Below are 20962 nucleotides of genomic sequence, written 5' to 3' on the forward strand. Positions count from 1 at the left end.
AGCCCAGCTCTATGCAGTGGAAGAGTATGTTGAGGCTGCTGACATAAGGAAGAACTAGAAAGCTGAGAGAAAACATGGGACCAGGGTCTAAATAGAGCCTTCAAGTCCCACACCATCTTCCTAAAATTCCACATCCAAAAATACTCCCGCCAACTGCTGAACAAGGTTTATAACCTGACCCCGACAGGGACATTTATGATCCAGTCCCGACAAGAGATGATCCTATGGGCTGGTTTGGTATCTTATTCTCAGATCCTCACATCTGCCCACACTGTCTCCTGTCCCCAGCACTCCTCAAGCACCAGGCACACAATGAAATCGCCAGTTTTATCTACAACCCTGAGACCCTTTTCTGTCTCCTCTGTACTCTCCTGCCCCTCTCTCATTTTCCATCTCACCTCTTTTTGCACACAGTAGGTCCAAATGAAGAATGAGCACACAGGACTTTATAGTGGGAGAACTATTCATTCTCTCTCTCTCTCTCTCTCTCTCTCTCTCTCTCTCTCTCTCTCTCTCTCTTTTTCTGGAGACCATCATTTATTTTTGGTAAATGCCAACCAGGAACACAGGTACTCCAATAGTACAGTCTGACACAGGATCTTCACGATGACGATGGAAAGCAGGAGCATGGCAAGTTTCCTGTTTCAGACCTGAGGTTTGGGGTCCTAGGTCTGGCCATGAAGAGCCCACTGCTTGGAGTCCTTCCAACAGAGAAATCAAGTCTCAAGTACTTTCCTGCCTCAATTCATCTGGCTCCTCTCATGGAAGTTTTGGGTTTCCCTAGAATAAATGACGTAAAGTAAGGTGCTGGGTATGGCATCTCCTCCAGGCATCTAGGTTAAGGCTGGAGGAGTGCCTTCTATTTTGTGGCCAGCCTGGGCTAAATAGGTAGATACCATCTCAAAGAAATAAATAACTAATAGTCCCAAGTGCTCTAATAGTGAACATTCACACCTCTAAGCTCAGTTTTTTCTTCTGTCAAATAAAGGGAGCTGGGCATGGGAGGATCAGTCTCTTTTTCTTTTCTTTTTTAGCTAAGCCATTTCAAAGGGTATGTGGGGACAGCAACAAAAATTCTCTAATCAACCTCAACATAGGTGAAATAGGCCAGACCTAGAGAGGGAAAGGTGAATGTAGTTGGGGATGGGGGGAGAAGACATGGGAGTAGGGCTAATGTGATTTTGAGTGGATGGAGGTAAACTATATCAGATTTGTTTTGTCTCATGTAGCCCAGGCTGGCTTCCAGTTCACTATGTGGCCAGATATTACACTGAACTCCTGACCCTGTCTCAGCCTCCTGAGTACTAGGGTAACAGATGTACATCACATGTGCAGTGCTGAAAGTGCCAGGACTTCATGCATGCAGCCCCAGCTGCTTGTCTTTTCAACTGAGAATGAGAATCTGGTCTACCCAGATTGTTTTGTGTTCACACTTGCTGTGAGCCTATGAACAGAACTAAGTATCCCACTTATTTATAAACCTTTAAGAAAAGTATGACGGGCCTTTTTGCTCCCTGGGAAAGAAAAAAAAAGCAGTAATATACAAATTGCGGGAACATCTTGGTAAAAGACATAATTCATTCTGAGTCCAGAGCTGAGTCAGGCCAGTTTTCCCCAGTGGGGAGAACCCTAGAGCCACCTTACCAGAGTTGTCCTTTCCACTCTTCGGTGGTGGGGTCTGAACATCTGCAAACCAGTAAGCAAGGCAGATGGGACTGTCCTGAGGCTGGGGTTGCCAAGTCTCAGGCAAGCAGGAAGCTAAGGTAATAATCTTCTAAAAATAATTCCAAGTAATCAAAAGTAGAGGGACCCAATGAGCCAGGAGTTAAGGACTGGGATGCCATGACAAACCTGTCAGCTCAGTTCTTGGTGATGGAGGAGGTGCAAATGCTAAGGGTCAAATGTCAACGTGGGAAGCTTAGTGAGGATGACTCCATCTGGCTGTGATGCCCATCCTTTTAAAGAATCTGAGCACTCAGGATGCAGACAGGTATATCCCATGAGTTCAAGGATATCTTGGTTTATGAGATCCTGTCTCAAAACCCCCAAACCCCAGGACCCATTGATAGGCCAGGTAAGCTTAGTACCCCTTCCTACCGTTTGTCTGCTGTGTCCACAGTAAACCTGCACTTCTGCTCACCAACAGGTTCTCCTCGTGTTGCCACAGTGGCCTTGAGCTCACAGGCTTGGGAAAGCCTCCTGCTTCTACTTCATGAGTACCTAAGACCATAGGTATGGGCCACCAGGGCGAACCCCTAAACTTTGTTTTTCAGAAAGAGCCTCATTATTTAGCCCAGACTGACTTCAAACTTATGGCAGTCTTCCTACCTCAGCCCCTAGATGTGTGCCTCTAGGGCAGGTCCCCAAACTGATCATTTTCCTAAGACAGGCTCTCACTGTAGTCCAGGCTGGTCTGCAACTGACTGTGTAGATGAGGACCTTGTCCTCCAGATCCTCCTGGATCTGCTTCCAGAGTGCTGGGAAGGCAGGCCTGTACCTCTGTGTGGCATTCTGTGGACAGAAGCTGAGGCCACACACATGCTACCAACTCAGCCTCAAAGTGATTCTTAACTAAAAGAACCAAGACCTTCCTGGTGTCCCATTTATTGGGACAGTTCAAATCCTGACGGTCTCCTCACTGACAAGCAACACTGTACTCGGAGTGTGGATACCTCCTCCTGCTCTTGTGACTGCAGCTTCAGTACCCTTTTGCATTGCCTGCTACCACTGAGAAGCAGCAACAGACATCCTGTGTTTGAAATGAGTCAACAAGGTTTCCACCCGCTGACTAGCCATGGTGTAGTGCATGATGGGACCCCAGCACAAAAGCTTCCATGACCAATGAGATGCTCCCCAGAGAAACTTAAGCTGAGAAATTGCCATCAGAAGGGTGGGGAGCAGCTAAGCAGCTCCTCTAGAGCTCCCCCCACCCCCCAAGTTGAGAGCTATGTCCTGCTTTGGCACCCACAAGGCAGAGGAAGGTCACAGCTGATAGGCTGATGGTCACTGTAGGTCTGCCCCTGGGTAGCACTAGTTGCAAGCAGCCAACTGCCTTGGGGAACTCTAGCATTGGTGGGGGCAGGTTATGCTACCCATATCAACCCTCTGTCCCTCTGGGTTACTGTAGCTGTCCTCTCCATGATGCCCCAGATGCCACCTGCTGTTGGCTTCCACAGCTGCAGCCAGAGATGCCAGTTCTACAGAGTATGTTAGTTCTCACCAGGAGTTCAGACCTCTGCAATATGCCAGGAGCAACCCTGTGCATGAATGTAGAGTGGCCTTTCCGCAGAGGCACAAACCAGGGTCTCTCTGTGGCTTTTTTTGCCCAGAGTTTGTGGTCACGTACTGCAGCCCATCAGGGGCCAGGACCCAGAGCTCCCTGAGGGCCTGTCATGTATCACATGCTAGTCGAGCTGGCAGAATATTCTGAAGCTGCTGGGCTCAAGAAGGTGGTGCAGGAGGCCGGGCCTACACATCATGTCGGCTGAGAGTGTAGGCGTTCGGGTGGCCCTGGCGGCTGTACTGGTAATGGTCTGTGAGGAGGACATTTCGGCACTGGAAGTCACCCTGCTGGGGGAACACTGCACCATTGTGGGGCTTTTCCATCGGGCTCCGTAAGTGCTCTCTGCTGCTCAGGTCTGATGTGGAGATGGGAAGGAGATGGCGCCCGGCCTGCTGATTCGCATCATACTTGGTCTTGTTGTACAGGAAAACACCCAGAATGGCAGTCATCATGCCCAGCACATTGGTGCTGGTCACTGGGTTGCGCAGCATGATGAGGGACACAGTGATGACCATGATCCTCTTGGTTGCGTTGGCCACCGAATAGCTAAGTGGGCTGATGAGGTTGAGAATGCTGAAGGCGATGACATTCTGTGCAAAGTTGCAGAAGCCACTAACTGCCAAGAACAGCAGCGTCCAGGGCCACTGAGACACATAGGCCAGGTCACTGCTGACTAGGAAGGTGGAGAGGTCCACCATAACCCACGTAGGGATCATGAAGAACACAGCATGGCAGCCCAGGATGTTGAGCAGACGCAGGCGATGGATCCTGGAGTCCTTCAACACCTTTTTGGAGAAGATGTTCTGAAGGGAGAAGCATAGCGTGGCTGCCAGGGCACTGACCAGCCCCCACACGTCGAAGGACAGCTCTGTGACGGTGGCTAGCAGGACTCCGCTGATGGTGGAGACCAGTGACAGGTATACCTTGGTACAGGTATACCCGAGCGGCCGCCCCTTCCCCAACTATTCATTCTCTTAAAAGGGGGTGCACAGAAAAATCTTTGAAAGTTGGATGTCGAGCCCCATTTGGCGTCTCAAGATAATGACGCAACATGGCCAGGTTCTTCTCTCAGCAGTTCATTCAGGATTCCTTTCGAGATGCTCTGATGGACCGGGGATCCCTGTATCCAGGCGGCTCTCTCCTTTTATCCTCCTTGCCCGCCTGTCAGCTGAGGTGTCTTATTATAATTGATCAGTAATGTGTCTTGATACAGGCGCATGCGCACTGGAGTGTTTACTAGTTAGGGTGGGCAGAATCCTGCGTCATCTTAGGGCGAAACTCTCTGCCCAAATCTAATTCGGCTACCTACATTTTTACTTTTTTAAAAGGCTATTATGGTCTCTGGGGAGAAACTGGGCAGAGGAGTATTTGACCAGTCTGTTATGCAGGACGTAGCCATCTCTGTCTTAGGAACGACCTCTTGAACCCAAGCCTTACCTATCGCAGGATTACCTTGTTGTACTCAAGGCTCTGTGTCTTAGGTTGGTCAGGGGCTAGAGGAAGTTGCCTGTCAGTGAGTATGGCTACCTTGGGTCAGTTTATCATTTTTTCCCAAGGGCCAAGGGATGAAAGGGTAGGGGCCAGATGACATTACTTTATCAGATTGTGGAAGTTGAGCCTCTCTTGATTAATGACTATCCATGTAAAGCTTAGAAGTAACACAACTCTTCAACTCCATTGGCACTGTTTGCATGGGTGGAGGCAGAGGTCCATACTCCCCATGTGCAAAATTTTAGGGGCCCTCCTCAGAACCACAGCTGGGCTCATCACCAAATGAGGTTCTGGCCAGCTCCCGTGTCATTTTTCTGGGGGTGGGGAAACATGGAACACTGAAACCCTCATCTAGTTGGATATACCTCCCAGAGAATGTCCAGCTGGAATTCCACTACTCTCTGTGCAGTGCTCCACCTGACAACCCATATGCCATGTTTAAAACTAATCTTTCAGAGCAGCTAACCAAGCTGCTGGTGACACACCATTTTTAAAGCTAGTATAGCCTGTACCGTGATTGCTTTAGCTTGGTGCTGTTTGTGCCATATTTTACAAAAACACCAACAGCATACTAGATAGGCCAGGAAAAGCATCGATATGAGCGCTCCCTTAACTGCCCAGGATTTATTTATTTTTTAATGAAACTTAAAGATTTTTACAGTCAGTTTAAAATAGACTAGACAAGGCTGAGCAACTGTGACCGGGAACAGATCTTAGGAACTTCTGTTCCCACCCGGAGACGACTTCAGGATGCAGAGCGGAGCCTGGCCCAACTGCCAGCCGGAAAGGCGGCTCGTACAGGCTGAGCAACTGGTGAGTGGGAGACCTAGGCTGCTGGGGAGCAGAGGGATCTCTGCGGAGTGCACACGGAAAGGGCACCCCCTGCCCTGACCTGCCCTGTCCTCCCGGATCCAGTGACCGGGAACAGATCTTAGGAACTTCTGTTCCCACCCGGAGGCGACTTCAGGACGCAGAGCGGAACCTGGCCCAGCTGCCACCCGGAACCTGGGCTGCCGGGGAGTAGAGAGATCTCTGCAGAGTGCACACGGAAAGTGTACCAGGGACACAGCCCAGATACAAGGGAAAGGCAAGAACATATCACTGACAACAAAATGGCAAGAGGAAAGAGAAAGAGTATATCCCAAGGAAACCAAGACAATCTAGCAACACCAGAACCCAGCTCTCCGATAGTAGCAAACATCGGAATTCCAAACACTCCAGAGAAAGAAGACACAGACCTGAAATCATGCCTCAAGACGCTGATAGAGTTACTTAAACAAGAAAGGGAGGAAAAGCAAAAAGATTCAGAAGCTTTTAAAGAAGAAACAAGAAAAACACTCAAAGAACTCAAAGAACGAGACGAAAACAGAACCAAAGAAATAAAGGAATGGAAGAGGGAAATTAAAACAGAAATTGACACAATAAAGAAAGCGCTAAAAGAGATAACCCTAGAGTCAGAACACCAAAAAAAGAAATCAGGAGTCACAGAAACAAGCATTTCCAACAGATTACAAGAGATCGAGGAGAGAATCTCGGGGGCAGAAGACAACATTGCAAACATAGACAAAACAGCCAGAGAAGATGCAAAAAACAAAAAGTTCCTAACCCAAAATGTCCAGGAAATACAAGACACAATGAGAAGACTGAACCTAAGGATAATAGGAATAGAAGAGGGAGAAGAGTATCAACTAAGAGGCACAGTAAATATCTTCAACAAAATCATAGAAGAAAACTTCCCTATCCTCAAGAATGAGATGACCACGAGCATAAAAGAAGCCTTCAGAACTCCAAATAGGTTGGACCAGAAAAGAAATACATCCCGACACATAATAGTAAAAACATCAAGTGCCCAAAGTAAAGAAAGAATACTAAAAGCAGTAAGGGAAAAACGTCAGGTAACATATAAAGGCAGACCAATCAGACTCACACCCGATTTCTCAACAGAGACTATGAAAGCTAGAAGAGCCTGGACAGACATCATGCACTCCTTAAGAGAGCACAAGTGCCAGCCCGAGCTGCTATACCCAGCAAAACTATCAATCACCATCGATGGAGAGACAAAGATATTTCAAGACAAATCAAAATTCACACAATATCTGACCACAAACCCAGCACTACAACGAATTATAGGTGGAAAACCCAATACAAGGAGGGAAAATACAGCCTAGTAAAAACAAGAAAACTCCTAAACAAGAAAACTAAAAGAAGAAAAAAAACACAGACACAACTCAACCCAAAAAAGCAAAAATGGCAGGAAACAGAAACAATTATTCCTTGATATCTATTAACATAAATGGTCTCAACTCCCCAATAAAGAGACATAGACTATCAGACTGGATACATAAACAAAATCCAGCCTTTTGCTGCATACAGGAAACTCATCTCAGAGACAGAGACAGACACTATCTCAGAGTAAAAGGGTGGGAAAAAAACTTCCAAGCAAACAGCTCCAAGAAGGAAGCTGGAGTGGCTATTCTAATATCGAATAAAGTAAATTTCCAACCAAAAGTTATCAAAAAAGATAAAGAAGGACACTTTTTACTCATTACCGGGGAAATCTGTCAGGAGGAACTCTCAATCCTTAACATATATGCTCCAAATAAAAAATCACCCACATTCATAAAAGAAGCTCTACTAAAGCTCAAAAAATACATTTCACCCCACACAATAAGAGTGGGAGACTTTAATACCCCACTCTCACCAATAGACAGATCAGGGAAACAGAAACTGAACAAGGACACTGCAAAACTAGCAGAGACTTTGAACCAACTAGAATTAATAGATATATACAGAACATACTATCCTAAAGTAAAAGAATACACCTTCTTCTCACCACCCCATGGCACCTTCTCGAAAATTGACCACATAATTGGACACTGAACGAGCCTTCATCGATATAAGAAGATTGAAATACTCCCATGCATCCTCTCAGATCACCATGGTCTACGGCTGGTCTTTAACAACAACAAAGACAACAAAAAGCCCACATACACATGGAAACTAAACAACGCTCTGTTAAAGGATAGCAGGGTCAAAAAAGAAATAAAAAAAGAAATTAAGGACTTTCTAGAATTCAACGAAAATGATAACACAACATACCCAAACCTATGGGATGTAATGAAAGCAGTATTGAGAGGAAAACTCGTAGCCGTAAGTGCTTCAAAAAAGAAACTGGAGAGAGCTCACATCAGCAACCTGACAGCACAGCTATAAGCCCTAGAACAAAACAAAGCAGATATACCCAATAAGAGTAGACGGCAAGAAATAATCAAAATTAGGGCAGAAATAGACCAAATAGAAACAAAAAGAACCATTGAAAAAATCAACAAAACAAAGAGTTGGTTCTTTGAGAAAATCAACAAGATTGATAAACCCCTAGCCAGACTAACTAAAGGGCAAAGAGAGAGTATCCAAATTAACAAAATCAGAAAGGAAAGTGCTGACATAACAACTGAAACTAAGGAAATTCAAGAAATCATCAGATCCTACTACAAAAACTTATACTCCACAAAATTGGAAAATCTGGAGGAAATGGACGAATTCCTAGACAGATACAAGGTCCCAAAGTTTAACCAGGATCAAGTAAACCATCTAAATAACCCTATAACACCTAAAGAAATAGAAGAAGTCATCAAAAGCCTCCCAACCAAAAAAAGCCCAGGTCCAGACGGGTTCAGTGCAGAATTTTATCAGACATTTATTGGGGATATAACACCAATATTCGCCAAACTATTCCAAAAGATAGAATCAGATGGAATATTACCCAACTCATTTTTTGAGGCTACAATAACCCTCGTACCTAAGCCACACAAAGACCCTACAAGGAAAGAGAACTTCAGACCAATCTCACTTATGAACATTGATGCAAAAATACTCAACAAAATCCTTGCAAACCGAATCCAAGAACACATCAAAACCATCATTCATCATGACCAAGTAGGCTTCATCCCTGGGATGCAGGGATGGTTTAACATAAGGAAATCCATCAATGTAAATCACTATATAAACAAACTTAAAGACCAAAATCACATGGTCATCTCACTAGACGCTGAGAAAGCATTCGACAAAATCCAACACCCCTTCATGTTAAAAGTCCTGGAAAGAACAGGAACCCAAGGCCCATATTTAAACATAATAAAAGCAATATACAGCAAACCAACAGCCAACATCAAACTTAATGGCGAGAAACTTGAAGCAATCCCACTAAAATCAGGGACTAGACAAGGCTGCCCACTCTCTCCCTACCTATTCAACATAGTACTGGAAGTCCTGGCTGGAGCAATTAGACAGCAAAAGGAGATCAAGGGGATACAAATCGGAAAGGAAGAGATAAAAACATCACTCTTTGCCGATGACATGATAGTGTACTTGAGTAACCCCAAAAATTCCACCAGAAAACTCCTACAGCTGATAAACAAGTTCAGCAAAGTGGCCGGATACAAAATTAACTCAAACAAATCAGTAGCCTTTCTATACTCAAAGGACAAACATGTGGAGAAAGAAATTAGGGAAAAGGTACCCTTCACAATCATTACAAAAACTATGAAATACCTTTGTGTGACTCTAACTAAGGAAGTGAAGGACCTGTATGACAAGAACTTCAAACCTCTAAAGAAAGAAATTGAGAAGGATCTCAGAAAATGGAAAGATCTCCCATGCTCATGGATTGGAAAGATCAACATCTTAAAAATGGCCATCCTACCAAAAGCAATCTACAGATTCAATGCAATCCCCATCAAAATTCAAACCCAGTTCTTCATGGAATTGGAAAGATCAATGTGCAATTTCATATGGAATAACAAAAGTCCTAGAATAGCGAAATCCATCCTTAACAACAAAAAAACATCTGCGGGAATCACTATCTCTGACCTCAAGCTATATTACAAAGCAATTGTGCTGAAAACTGCATGGTACTGGTACAGAAATAGGCACGTGGATCAATGGAATAGAACAGAAGATCCAGAAATGAGCCCTCATGTATATGGTCACCTGATTTTTGACAAAGGAGCCGTAAACATTCAATGGAAAAAGGACAGCCTATTCAACAAATGGTGCTGGTCCAACTGGCACTCAACATGCAAAAGAATGAAAATAGACCCGTTCTTATCTCCTTGTACAAAGCTCAAGTGTAAGTGGATTAAAGATCTCCACATTAAACCAGATACACTGAAACTATTAGATGAGAAAGTAGGGAAAACCTTAGAACACATAGGCACAGGAGAAAATTTTTTGAACAAAACACCAATGGCTCAAGCTCTAAGGTCAAAGATTAACAAATGGGACTTAATGAGATTGCAAAGTTTCTGTAAGGCTAAGGACATCATCAAGAAAACAAAACGGCAACCAACGGAATGGGAAAAGATCTTTACCAACACCACATCAGATAGAGGCCTAATATCCAAGGTGTACAAGGAACTCAAAAAGCTAGACACCAGAGAATCAAATAACCCTATTAAAAAATGGGGTACAGAGCTAAACAAATCATTTTCAGTTGAGGAACACCGAATGGCCGAGAAACATCTGAGGAAGTTCTGGACATCCTTAGCCATCAGGGAAATGCAAATCAAAACAACCCTAAGATTCCACCTCACACCAGTCAGATTGGCCAAGATCCAAAACTCAGATGACAGCAGATGCTGGCAAGGCTGCGGAGAAAGAGGAACACTTCTCCACTGTTGGTGGGGTTGCAAGCTAATACAACCACTCTGGAAATCTGTCTGGCGATACCTCAGAAAATTGGATATAGTACTACCTGAAGACCCAGCTATTCCACTTCTGGGCATATACCCCAGAGACACTTTAATACACAACAAAGATATATGCACCACAATGTTCATAGCGGCTCTATTTATAATAGCCAGAAGCTGGAAGGAACCCAGATGTCCTTCAGAAGATGAATGGATACAAAAATTGTGGTACATATACACAATGGAATACTACTCAGCCACCAGAAACAATGACTTAACCAAATTCTTAAGAAAATGGCTGCATCTAGAGAAGATCATCCTGAGTGAGATAACCCAGTCACAAAAGAACAGACATAATATGCAGTCACTGATAGTGGGATGCTAACCCCAGAGGCTTGCACTCCCCCAGAAACAACTCACAGACTGTATGAAGTCCAAGAAATAAAGAAAACAAAAAATATACATATATTCACAAAACAAGAAGACTGACTATTTCCATGTTGCGTTTTGTTTTGCATGTACTTTACGCTTATTGCAACTAGTAGGTTTTCAATGCATACTGTCAAGCCCTTGAAAAAAATCAAGTACTGACTAAAAAACATATTCACATGGTTTTATGTAAAATTTATTTTAATGTCTGAAAAAACATTACTGACAAAAATGTATAATTTTAAGCAAAAATAAATAAATAAATAAATAAATAAATAAATAAATAAATAAATAAAATAGACTGAGCAGTGGGAAGGCTAACCTTTGTGTTATTGAGGGTCACTATTTCAAACAAAAGCTGATTAGTAAGGTTTTCTACCTGTAAGGACCAATTGTCTTTTAGATAATTACTGTTTGCTTGCGACTGGTTTTTGTACTTGATCCTATTTCCAGCCGAATAGGGAGTAACACACAAGCTATTTAGAGATTATAGACAAGAGAGTGCCACCCCCCCAAATGGCATCTTCAGCTCTCATGACAGCTCTTAGGGTGCGGCTCTTGGCCCAAATCCAATATGGCTCCCTATAGTTGAAGCCAGTTAATAGACCCCCAATCACATCCCTGGACTCTCATGGGGCTCAGGCATTCAATCTTCCCTCCATTCATCCCTTCATACAGCTTCCCCAAGAAATAGAAATCTGCCTAGATCTAAATAGATGTCTTATCCACCACCCACCCAGCTTTTCCTTCCTAATCCCAAACTCCCACTTACTGCCCTATCCTGAAGGCTCTTTCCTGAACTCGTCACCTAGCAGCTCCCTCCTGACACCAGTTTTTTCTTCCTCTCTGTGACCAGGTCGCAGGCACAGTGGAAAGTTCTAGCAGATGTGGATTTTAATAAGTCTTTACTTTCCCTCAGCTCCTCCCAGCTGGCATCCTGAAAAGGGAGGGTTTCAGTCCTTACTTCCCCCAGACACAGGTTTATTGTGAAAGCATTAGCCAGATTTGTATAGCAGTTGGGAGGGAGCAACCAAGCAGTGGTAGAGAGACGATGGTGCTGGAGGACAAAGAATGCTTGCCCCATTCAGAAAGCAAGGGAAGGAGGCAACTTGCTCACCTTTTCCTTGTTCTTGTTTTCTTGAGATAGAGTTTTTCTGTGTAACTCTATCTCTCCTAGAACTTGCTCTGTAGACAGGACTGGCTCAAACTTATAGCTATCAAGGTCATATGCAGCAGTTGCTGCTGTTTATGCCACCCAAACCTGGGATTTTCCTGTTTCTAAATAGTGGGTATGGTTTGCCATTTCTCAGCGTCTATGCCCCTCCTTCCTATAATTGGAAAAATGACTGCCAAAAAGATCAACAGAGTCTTGCATCCACAAGGTGAGGGGTCTGATGTGTATGGGTGATATCTGGAACCACAGTGTTATTAGTATCTGATAGGTTGAGTCAGCGATGCTTTTCATGGTACACCCAAGTCTAATACAGAGGATCCTCGGTGCCCAGAATCCTCCATGGAGCAGTCACATGCTCACTCCTTTTGCTCTAGGGTGTATGTTGCCTGTCTCTATGTTTATGAGGTCCTAGTCCAATGAGTCCCACAAAGGAGGTGGGTTTACCAGGTCCTTATATCACCTCTTGTGGCATGAAATTTTAACTATTTAAAGCTTGTTAATTCATCCAACATTGATGACATTGGTGCCCCAGCACTGGAATTGCCACCACAGCAAGCCAGAATCTGAATTCTGTAACTTCATGGAGTTTAGAGCTCAGTGAGTAACCCCACTTAAGTGTCAGCAAAGCACTGATACAGGTTAGAGAAGGAAGGCTGGTCACAGAGACCTGATTTGGAAATCATCCTGACATCAGGGCAAAAGGACAGGTAGGTTCACAGGACAGGTGAGTCCCACAGTGGACCAGAGAATCAGTGAAGCTGAGCCTGTCTACTTAAACAGCCAAGGTTGTAATGGGAAGGAAGCCAGAGGCTCAGAGAATACCAGGCAGTTTCTCCTTAGGAAGCTACAGGACTGAAAAAAGAGTTTATACTTGCTCTGTATCTCTATCCATCTTTAAAAGGGTAAGATAGTGCTGAGGTTCCTCCATCTTTTACTCTTGCTTAGGCCTTTTCTGGCTTTAACTAGAATCTGATCTCTGTAGTGGAGAATACATTGACAACTACCCTGCTCTATTCTTGGAACCAAAGTTCAGGATGTCCTAGTAACTCATGTTAGCCTTTATTAGAACTGCCTGTGAGTGTGAAGCATTCTTCAACTGAAGCTGGATAACTTATCATATCTTAGCTTCTGTTATAACTGCTAGCTTGAAACTGATGACATCTTCAATATCCCCTGGGCCCAAGATGCCAGGATGTGGTTTCAGCCTTTAAACACTGTATTCTAGAAACTCTGGGACACATCTAGGTACCCAACAATTGTGTTTGGTCCCAGATGTCTGGAATAAAAAATTCCATTTGACTTTATGGTTGGTGTGAATTGGTTGGTGAATGGCCATTTCTGGGGATCTCCAAGTAATATCTGTAACAGTGCCCTTGAAGACTATGGAAGCTTTGTACCTGTGACACAAAACTCAGTTCTCACATCAACAGGGATAGAAGATAGTTCATTCTGAAGTCAACTATGAATGAGGGCTTTCTGGGAGGAAGTCCTTATGTTCAATTTGACAACTTGTTTCTCTGAGAGTAAAATGAGTCAATTAAAGACAGATTTTAAAAATCACATGTATATTGGAAATGTACTTTTGGGCAGGTTCAGTGGCCTCAAGGACCAAGACCAGAGAATTCACTCTGGGGAGAGAGACAGAGAGAGCATGAAAATTTGAAACATGTACATTAGGGTGGGGAGAGGAAGAGAAGGAGAGAGAGAAAAAAAAGAGGGAGGAAAGACCAAATGTCTGGATTGTATAAGGAAGAACCTCTGGGTGAAGGGCAGCCAAGCCTCTGGGCTAGTTCTTGGTTGAGGACAGGGTATTTCTGGTAAAGACTGAGAGATGCTGGGAGAATTTAAAGCCAGCTCTGCGTTGGTATATAAAAATATAAACCTCAGTCGCTTGTACCAAGCGTCTAAAGTCAAACAACCTCAAGTTTCATGTATCAATATGATGATGTTTTTATAGTAACAACAAAGAAAGACTTTTTAAAAAATGTGCCTAAATTGAGTCACATTTTAAAAAGCACCAGTATAGCCATCAGGTTACAGATTACAGCAAATTCTGGACACGTATGCTATAGGCTCTAGTAGGTTTCTGATGACTCCTGGGCTTCTGCTTGGAGGAAGCTAGGGTTTTATTAATACATTCCTAAAGATTCTGTTAGTCATGAAATGTTACATTCGAAGACAAGTGTCCAAGGAATTGCTATTCAGGGTGATAAAGATATCCAAAGATAAATTATAATAGATATAACCCAGAACATTTTAACTTTTCCACAGTCTCAGAAGTTCTCTTCTACAGCCAGCTTTGTAGATGATTTAGCGCAAGGCACAACTCCTTTATTACAAGTGTAAGACTTGCATTCATCCTTAACTACCAGGAAACCCCCCAAGTGTGAGAGCAGAATAATGATTAATGTCTGGCTTCTTAAAGGGTGGTAACAGTGTTTTCCAAGAGGAACAGCACTTAGGTCACATCTCAAGCTGAAGGAGCCTGGAGATGTGTGGTTTAATTAGTTCTCATGCATCCTGAGACACACTGTGGTAGTCTGTGCCTTAAGTTCTACCTACATGGGGGTATCACCTTTGTGTTGCACCTCTCTGCTTCTTCCACACAGGCGGATGGGAATGTTTCCAACTACCCAGTCTAATTCTGGTTCCAAGTGAAGGTGGCTTCAAATAATTTATACTCATTCTTCAATGTGGTAGTCAGAATGTGTATAGGTTCTCTTTTTTGCCAGTTAGTTGTGGCCTGTTGGAAAGTATATTTGGGCCCCCATTTTGGAAAGTATGTCTCACCCCAGCAGAGTGTAGGGGCAGTCAGGAATGACCACAAACAAATGGGATACATGGCTCATCCCTAAGTCCAATATTCTTCGGGTACTTCATGAAAACATTTTAGTGCCAGTGGCTTCTTGGACCCAAGATATTTTCTTAGAAACATGGCCATTGGCTCGGAGGATGACCAAGTGTTGAGTCACTGTATCCACCAAGAATTGAGTGAGCTACCCTTCTAGTCTCAGAGTTATCTTGGGTTTGGTGAGAGGGTGCAAACTCAGTCCTCCCAAATTGCTGTCTTCCCCCAGGGCTAACACCTTCATTGTTTGGGTGATTTTCTCAATGATTGTGATTTCCTGACCAGACCTTCCATTAGTTAGGGTACTCTTGGGCTTGTGGCCAGTCTCCTGGCAGTATGCACCCTAGTCCTATTCAAGGTTTTTTTTTTTTTTTTTTTTTTTTCTTTTGTCTCTTTCCTTGGAGTCTCTAGTGTAGAGCAGGTGTGGCGGCAGTCCCAAGATGATGCCTGGGACTCAGGCTTAGTCTTGTGACTAGCACCTGACTTCCTCCTGCCCTTGAGATTAGCTAATCCGACTGCTTTAGCTGTGCAGGTGCACACATGATGTGAGATCAGGATAATAGCACTACACTTGGGGGCAGGGAGAAAGAGAAACTGAAAGGGAAACAGAAAGAGAAAGGGAAAGAGGAACAGATAGAGAGACAGAAAGGGACAGAAAGATTTTCATGGTCATGCTGTAAGGATTCTGAATAAACAGCTTTGAGAAGAATGCTGTGTCATTGCTCCTTTTCTGCTGGTCGGAGATGGTAGAAACAAGTGGTGGCCTGTATGGTGACCTACGGCGTTCAGAACTCATCACTGTCAGGGTGACTAGCTGGTAGGCTCCCAGGTAAGTGGGACAATCAAGGTTCTCGGTTTGAGACTATAAAGCTCCCCGGTAAAGGGGATGAGGAAGGCTCTTAGTTTGAGACCATAAAGTTCCCGGTACAGGGTCAAGTTGCACCTGGCACTATGGGAAACACATCAGTTCAGACAGTTCGCCAAGGTCTGAAGGATTTGCTGAAAGTAAAAGGAATTGGGCTAAGAAAGGAGACAGTAGAGAATTTTTTAAAAATCAGTGGACTTGGTAGCTCCCTCGTTCCCGGTATCTGGACATTGCATAATGTCTAGTTGAAAAAAATTAGGAAAGGATTTGCAGTTTGCTGAAGAGCAAGGGGTACTAGCTAAAGGATTGCTGCCTGTATGGAAATTGGTGAAAAACTGTTTAGGAAATGAGGAACGGTGTAGTGCAGTGCTGGGGAAGGGAAATGAGGCTCTGAAGTAGGTTAGGTAAGAGTTCTTCCAGAATTCAGAGGCGGGAGAAGTATCTAGTGAGGGAGAAATGTCGGAAGACAATCTCGAGACCATAGCCAACAATTTGAAGAAAATGAAAGTACGGATTGAACCTTCGGTTATGGGGCCACCAACTCTGCCTCCGTATGTCCCAGGCAGAGTGTAAGGGCTTAGTTTGCATCCTGATGGTCAGATCAGTATCCTAGGCACTAGAGCTTGGAAATCACTCCCAAATAGAGGGGAAGTAAGTGAAAGGCAGACATTCACTTGGCCAAAATTATAAAAAAGGGGGAGATGTGGAGAGTGGGTGTGGCAGCAGTCCCAAGACAATGCTTGGGACTCTGGCCTAGTTTTGTGACTAGCATCTGACTTCCTCCTGCCCCTGAGATTAGCCACTCCCCCGTTTGAGCTGCCCAGTTGCACCCATGACCTGAGATAAGGATAATAGGACTGTGCTTCGGGGCGGGGAGAAAGAGAAACAGTAAGAGATACACAAAGTGACAGACAGACTTTCACGGCCATGATGTAAGGTTCCTGAATAAACCGCTTCGAGAAGAACCCTGTGTCGTCTCTTTTTTTCTGCTGGTCAGAGACAGTAGCAACAGTCTCTCTTTTCTGCTTTCCCTAATTACTCTCGGGAAATTCCTGTAAATTCCCTTCCTGTCACTTTTGTTTTTTTAATCTCCCTTTCATCTTCTTCCTTTTACTTTCTCTGCTCCTTCTTTTCTGTCTCTTTGTCATGGTAGACTTTTTCAGCAAGCTGCACTAAATCACTCAAGGACTTATCCCTCTAGCCTCTAAAGTCTTTTTTTCTGACATCTCTACAAGCCTGGTCCATAAATGGCAAAGTCCAGTAAACTTGTGCTGGCTGCTGGGGGGTCATAGGATATGGCAGATTGCCTCCATAAGCTGCTGTAGACATGCTGAGGATAACTTGTCTGGCCTCTGCTTAACTTTATGTACTTTGTTTTAAATGGTGGGTCATTGTTTGGTCCCCTGGAGACCTTAAAACAGTCTGTTGGTACATAGGTCCTACTTATCTTTTACCATAATAAAATTCCAGCCAGGTCTAGACATGGGAAGCCTGCTGTTGATGTCAGCCTAGTCAATAGCTGGTCCCCCACCACATATCTGTGGGGACATTCTTTCTGGCTCTCTGAATCATACTCTATCATTCCTTGGTAGAGAAGAATGCTCTCATGAGTTATTGGATATCATCCCAAGTGGGCAGATGAGTAAATCAAACAGTCTCAAGGAGATTAATCAGCCATTGAAAAGGGGGAAGAAGAATGTTGGTAGGAGTTGCACATGTAAGCCTAAGAGAAAGGCCATTACTGCATGGCCTGATTGCCATCCTCATTTATGGGACCATAGGCTTGGAGCAGAAGAATACTGTTGTAATCAGTGAACTGGACCTTTTGCTTCGGGTCCTTTCAGGGTCCCAAATGTCCCAAGAATCCCTTTCCAATCTTGGGGTTTGGTGGAAGACGGGGTGGGGGGAAGATGCTAGTCAAGGACTTAAGGGATATTCTTGAGGAGAGGCTATAGGAACCAGAGCCATAGTGTGTGTGGGAAGGGGCATGAGATGGAGTATCCATCAACAGCAGATCTTCTGTGAAAGGGGTTCTTCTTTAGAGACTTTTTGCTCTCTACCAAACTTCATGGCCAGGGTCTGCAAGCACATTTTAAACAAAAAGACTTTTCTCCAAGATGGTGGAAGTCCTCCACTAGATCCCTACCAGTAACTATATAGGGCACTTGCTCTGGGTTCCTGAGGGATCCTGGTATTAAATTTCTTTCTTTTACTGATTTGATCACCTCCAAATTGAGCGTTTATGGGAGGCCACCGTATTCCGAAAAGACCTTCCTTTTTCTTCCTTCCACCCTTAAAGCAAGTGTATTAGTGAGGGTTCTCTAGTCACAGAACTTAGGGCTAGTCTCTGTATATTAAGGGAGTTTGTTGATAGTTTATAGTCTGTAGTACAACTCCCCAACAATGGTCAGCAGCAGCTGGACCATTAGAATGGAAGTCTAAGAATCTAGTTGTTGCTCAGTACCACAAAGCAAACCCCACCAAATTCCATGACTTCCAATTTCCTGTGAATTTCAGTACGTGCTTCTCCTGGTATTTTTCCTTCATTCCCCTTCCTTCTCTCCTGTCTATTCACCTTCCACCCTCCACCTGACAATCTGAGTTTGAGCACTGGGATCTACACAGTTGAGGGAGAACTCCTGTAAGTTGCCTTTTCATCTTCACACAATCACCTGTCACATGCATGTGTTATATAAACATTTACAATAAAAAAATAATAGTTAATTAATAAATAATATTTAAATACCATTTCTAATTTAAGCCTAGAGTACCCTCCATTACTTTCATGGCTTTGAATGCCCCAGGGTTGTTCCACTTTTTAAAATCTTGTTCCTACACGTCTGCATCTTCATTAGGTTACTGTAAAAATTACTGTTTCTGTCACTTTTTCTTGCTCTTAAATGGTAGTCTGTGAAACACCTCACTATCTTTGTAAGTTGGCCTCATATGCTGCATTTTAGCTGATTTTCATCCCTTATCTTCTATACTTTTCACATAGCCTTCCTTTTGGTTCTACTTTTCCAGCCAAATACTTTAATAGAGGGAGTAGAGAGCAGGGTGTGGAGAACACAACTGTGATCCCAGCACTGAAGGACCTCATGTTCAAGGTCAGACTGGGTTGCTGACAGAGCCAAAAACCTGAGAAGCTTTTGGCAGAGTAAGTTCCTTTCCTCTGCCAGCAGGTGGCAACTTCTCACCAGTCTTTAGGTGCTTATTTTTGCACACCTCCATCCCCTGATCTCTTCTTATAGGACATCTTTCCTGTTGGGTAAGATCTGCTCTAATGGTCCCATTATTTCTTAGTTGAGTTCATTAAGACTCGTGGCAATGCAGCCGGGACACTAGGGACATTAGGCACTCAGGGCTTCAACACTTGAGGCTGCAAAGTTTGAAGGTAAATAGTTGCTTTTTTATTTTGTTCAGTTGTGTGCTCTTGTTTGTGATGGTTTGTGTATGCTTGGCCCACAGAATTGTACGAATTGTGGCCTTGTTGGTGCAGGTGTATTATTGTGGGCTTAAGTCATCATATTAGATGCCTGTCTTCTCCTTCTGCCTTTGGAATAACAGGTGGAACTCTAATTTCATCTAGCCCACATCTATCTGAAGGCTGCAGTGCTCCTGTCTTGAAGATAATAAACTGAATCTCTGAATCTGTAAGGCAGAGACAATTAAATCTTGCCCTTCTAAGAGTTTCCTCTGTCATTGTTTTTGTCCACAGTAAAACTATAACTAAGACATTTTTTGTTTGGGGTTATTTTGGTGTTTATATGTTTGTTTTTTTGTGTGTTTCTTTTTTTTTTTCTGACAGATCTGGGGATTGAAGCTAACATCCTGTGCATAATACCACAGATCTACAGCTGAAGCCCTGTGTGTATACATGTTTTTCTTTTTCTAAATTTTTAATTTCAAGACAAGATTTGGTTATGTCCCCAGGCTGACTTGAACTTGTTGTGTGGCCCAGGATGACCTTAGATGTATGATGTATGATCCTCCTGTCTCAGCCTCTGGAGTACTGGAATCAGAGGCATGTACCACTCAATTCACTGATGTCATTGGAAGTAAGGATTCATGTTGGATAATAAACATTGATTTTTACTTTACAATGTTAGTAAACCTGGCTGAATTCTGACAGTCTTTCCCTTCATCCAGAGATGGATCCTGAATTAATCTACTTTGGTGGGGAAAGGAAAGCCACCTGTTTTCTTTGTGAATAAAGAATCTAATAGAGATGAGATTGCAGTGTGGATGCTGGAAGATGTGTGTGATGGGAACCAGGCAGACTATATGAGAAGATCCAGCTGAACCCTGCATCCCTGGGCATCAGATGAGCCAGAGCCACATGTAGTCCAGCATACAGTTCCTGGACTGGAGGGATGGGAAGGTCGGAAGAATAGGAGAATGGGTGGCTAGGAAACAATTCTGTACACTGGATTATTGGATTCTTGACACTGCATTTGTCTAAGCCACAGCGTGCATATCATTGAGAGTTGAATCCTTCCCTTGGTTAACAACTTATTTCTACCCTCAGGTAACCTTTAATCATTCTTTTTCTCCTTCTTATCTTTAGATTATGTATCACCATCAAGCTTTTACAATATAAAACAGAGATTGTGGGCTATGCAACTAATAGTAATGAGATTTCACTTCTAACACATTAGCAAAAGCAATTCCGAATTCTAGGAGCTACAGGTTGGCCACCAAAGCTAATAGTACAGGGGGAAATTCAGGGACTGAGGTAGCAGAATGAACTTCATTTTGTTCCTAAGACTTCACTCTAAGTTCACTTGCCCCTAGGGATATGGCCCACTACTTGGAGGTCTGAGCAAAATTTAAATTGTTCTTGGCAGGTGCAAAATGGACAGAGCAGCTGCAGCTGGCTGATAACAACAGATTGGGCTAAGAAAATATAAGCTTTTCCCAGGTTAAGGTGATCCTTCTTGATGCAGGCTTCCTTCATATGATTTAATCAAGTTTATCTAATTAGCACAAAGAACATCAAAAGTTACCCTCTGATGAAATTCCAAAGCCTCTACACTGCCTGCCTTCAGTTTTTCCTCTATTAACCCCCTTTATCTAGACCAGGCAGTTCACTCTAATTCTTGTTCCATCAGAAAGAGTGGTGGCCCAGCTCGAGCTTAAAATAAACCTTCATGTGCTTACATTGGAATTGTGTGTCCTGGTGGTT

The 20962-nt window shown here is 43.6% G+C and overlaps 1 protein-coding gene across 1 annotated transcript in view; it reads right to left on the reverse strand.

Annotated features, from left to right (window-relative positions):
* Positions 1-3468: 3468 nt before the first annotated feature.
* Positions 3469-20962, reverse strand: part of LOC308438151 (solute carrier family 35 member E1-like) — a gene marked incomplete at both ends in the record, with an annotated part of 45668 nt that continues 28174 nt past the window's right edge. The window contains one exon of the mRNA XM_080939447.1: positions 3469-4245. Coding sequence (XP_080795573.1) covers positions 3469-4245 — 777 coding nt within the window. The remainder of the gene's footprint in view (positions 4246-20962) is intronic.

Source organism: Micromys minutus (assembly GCF_963924665.1).
Source record: "Micromys minutus genome assembly, chromosome: 27".
Classification (NCBI taxonomy): domain Eukaryota; kingdom Metazoa; phylum Chordata; class Mammalia; order Rodentia; family Muridae; genus Micromys; species Micromys minutus.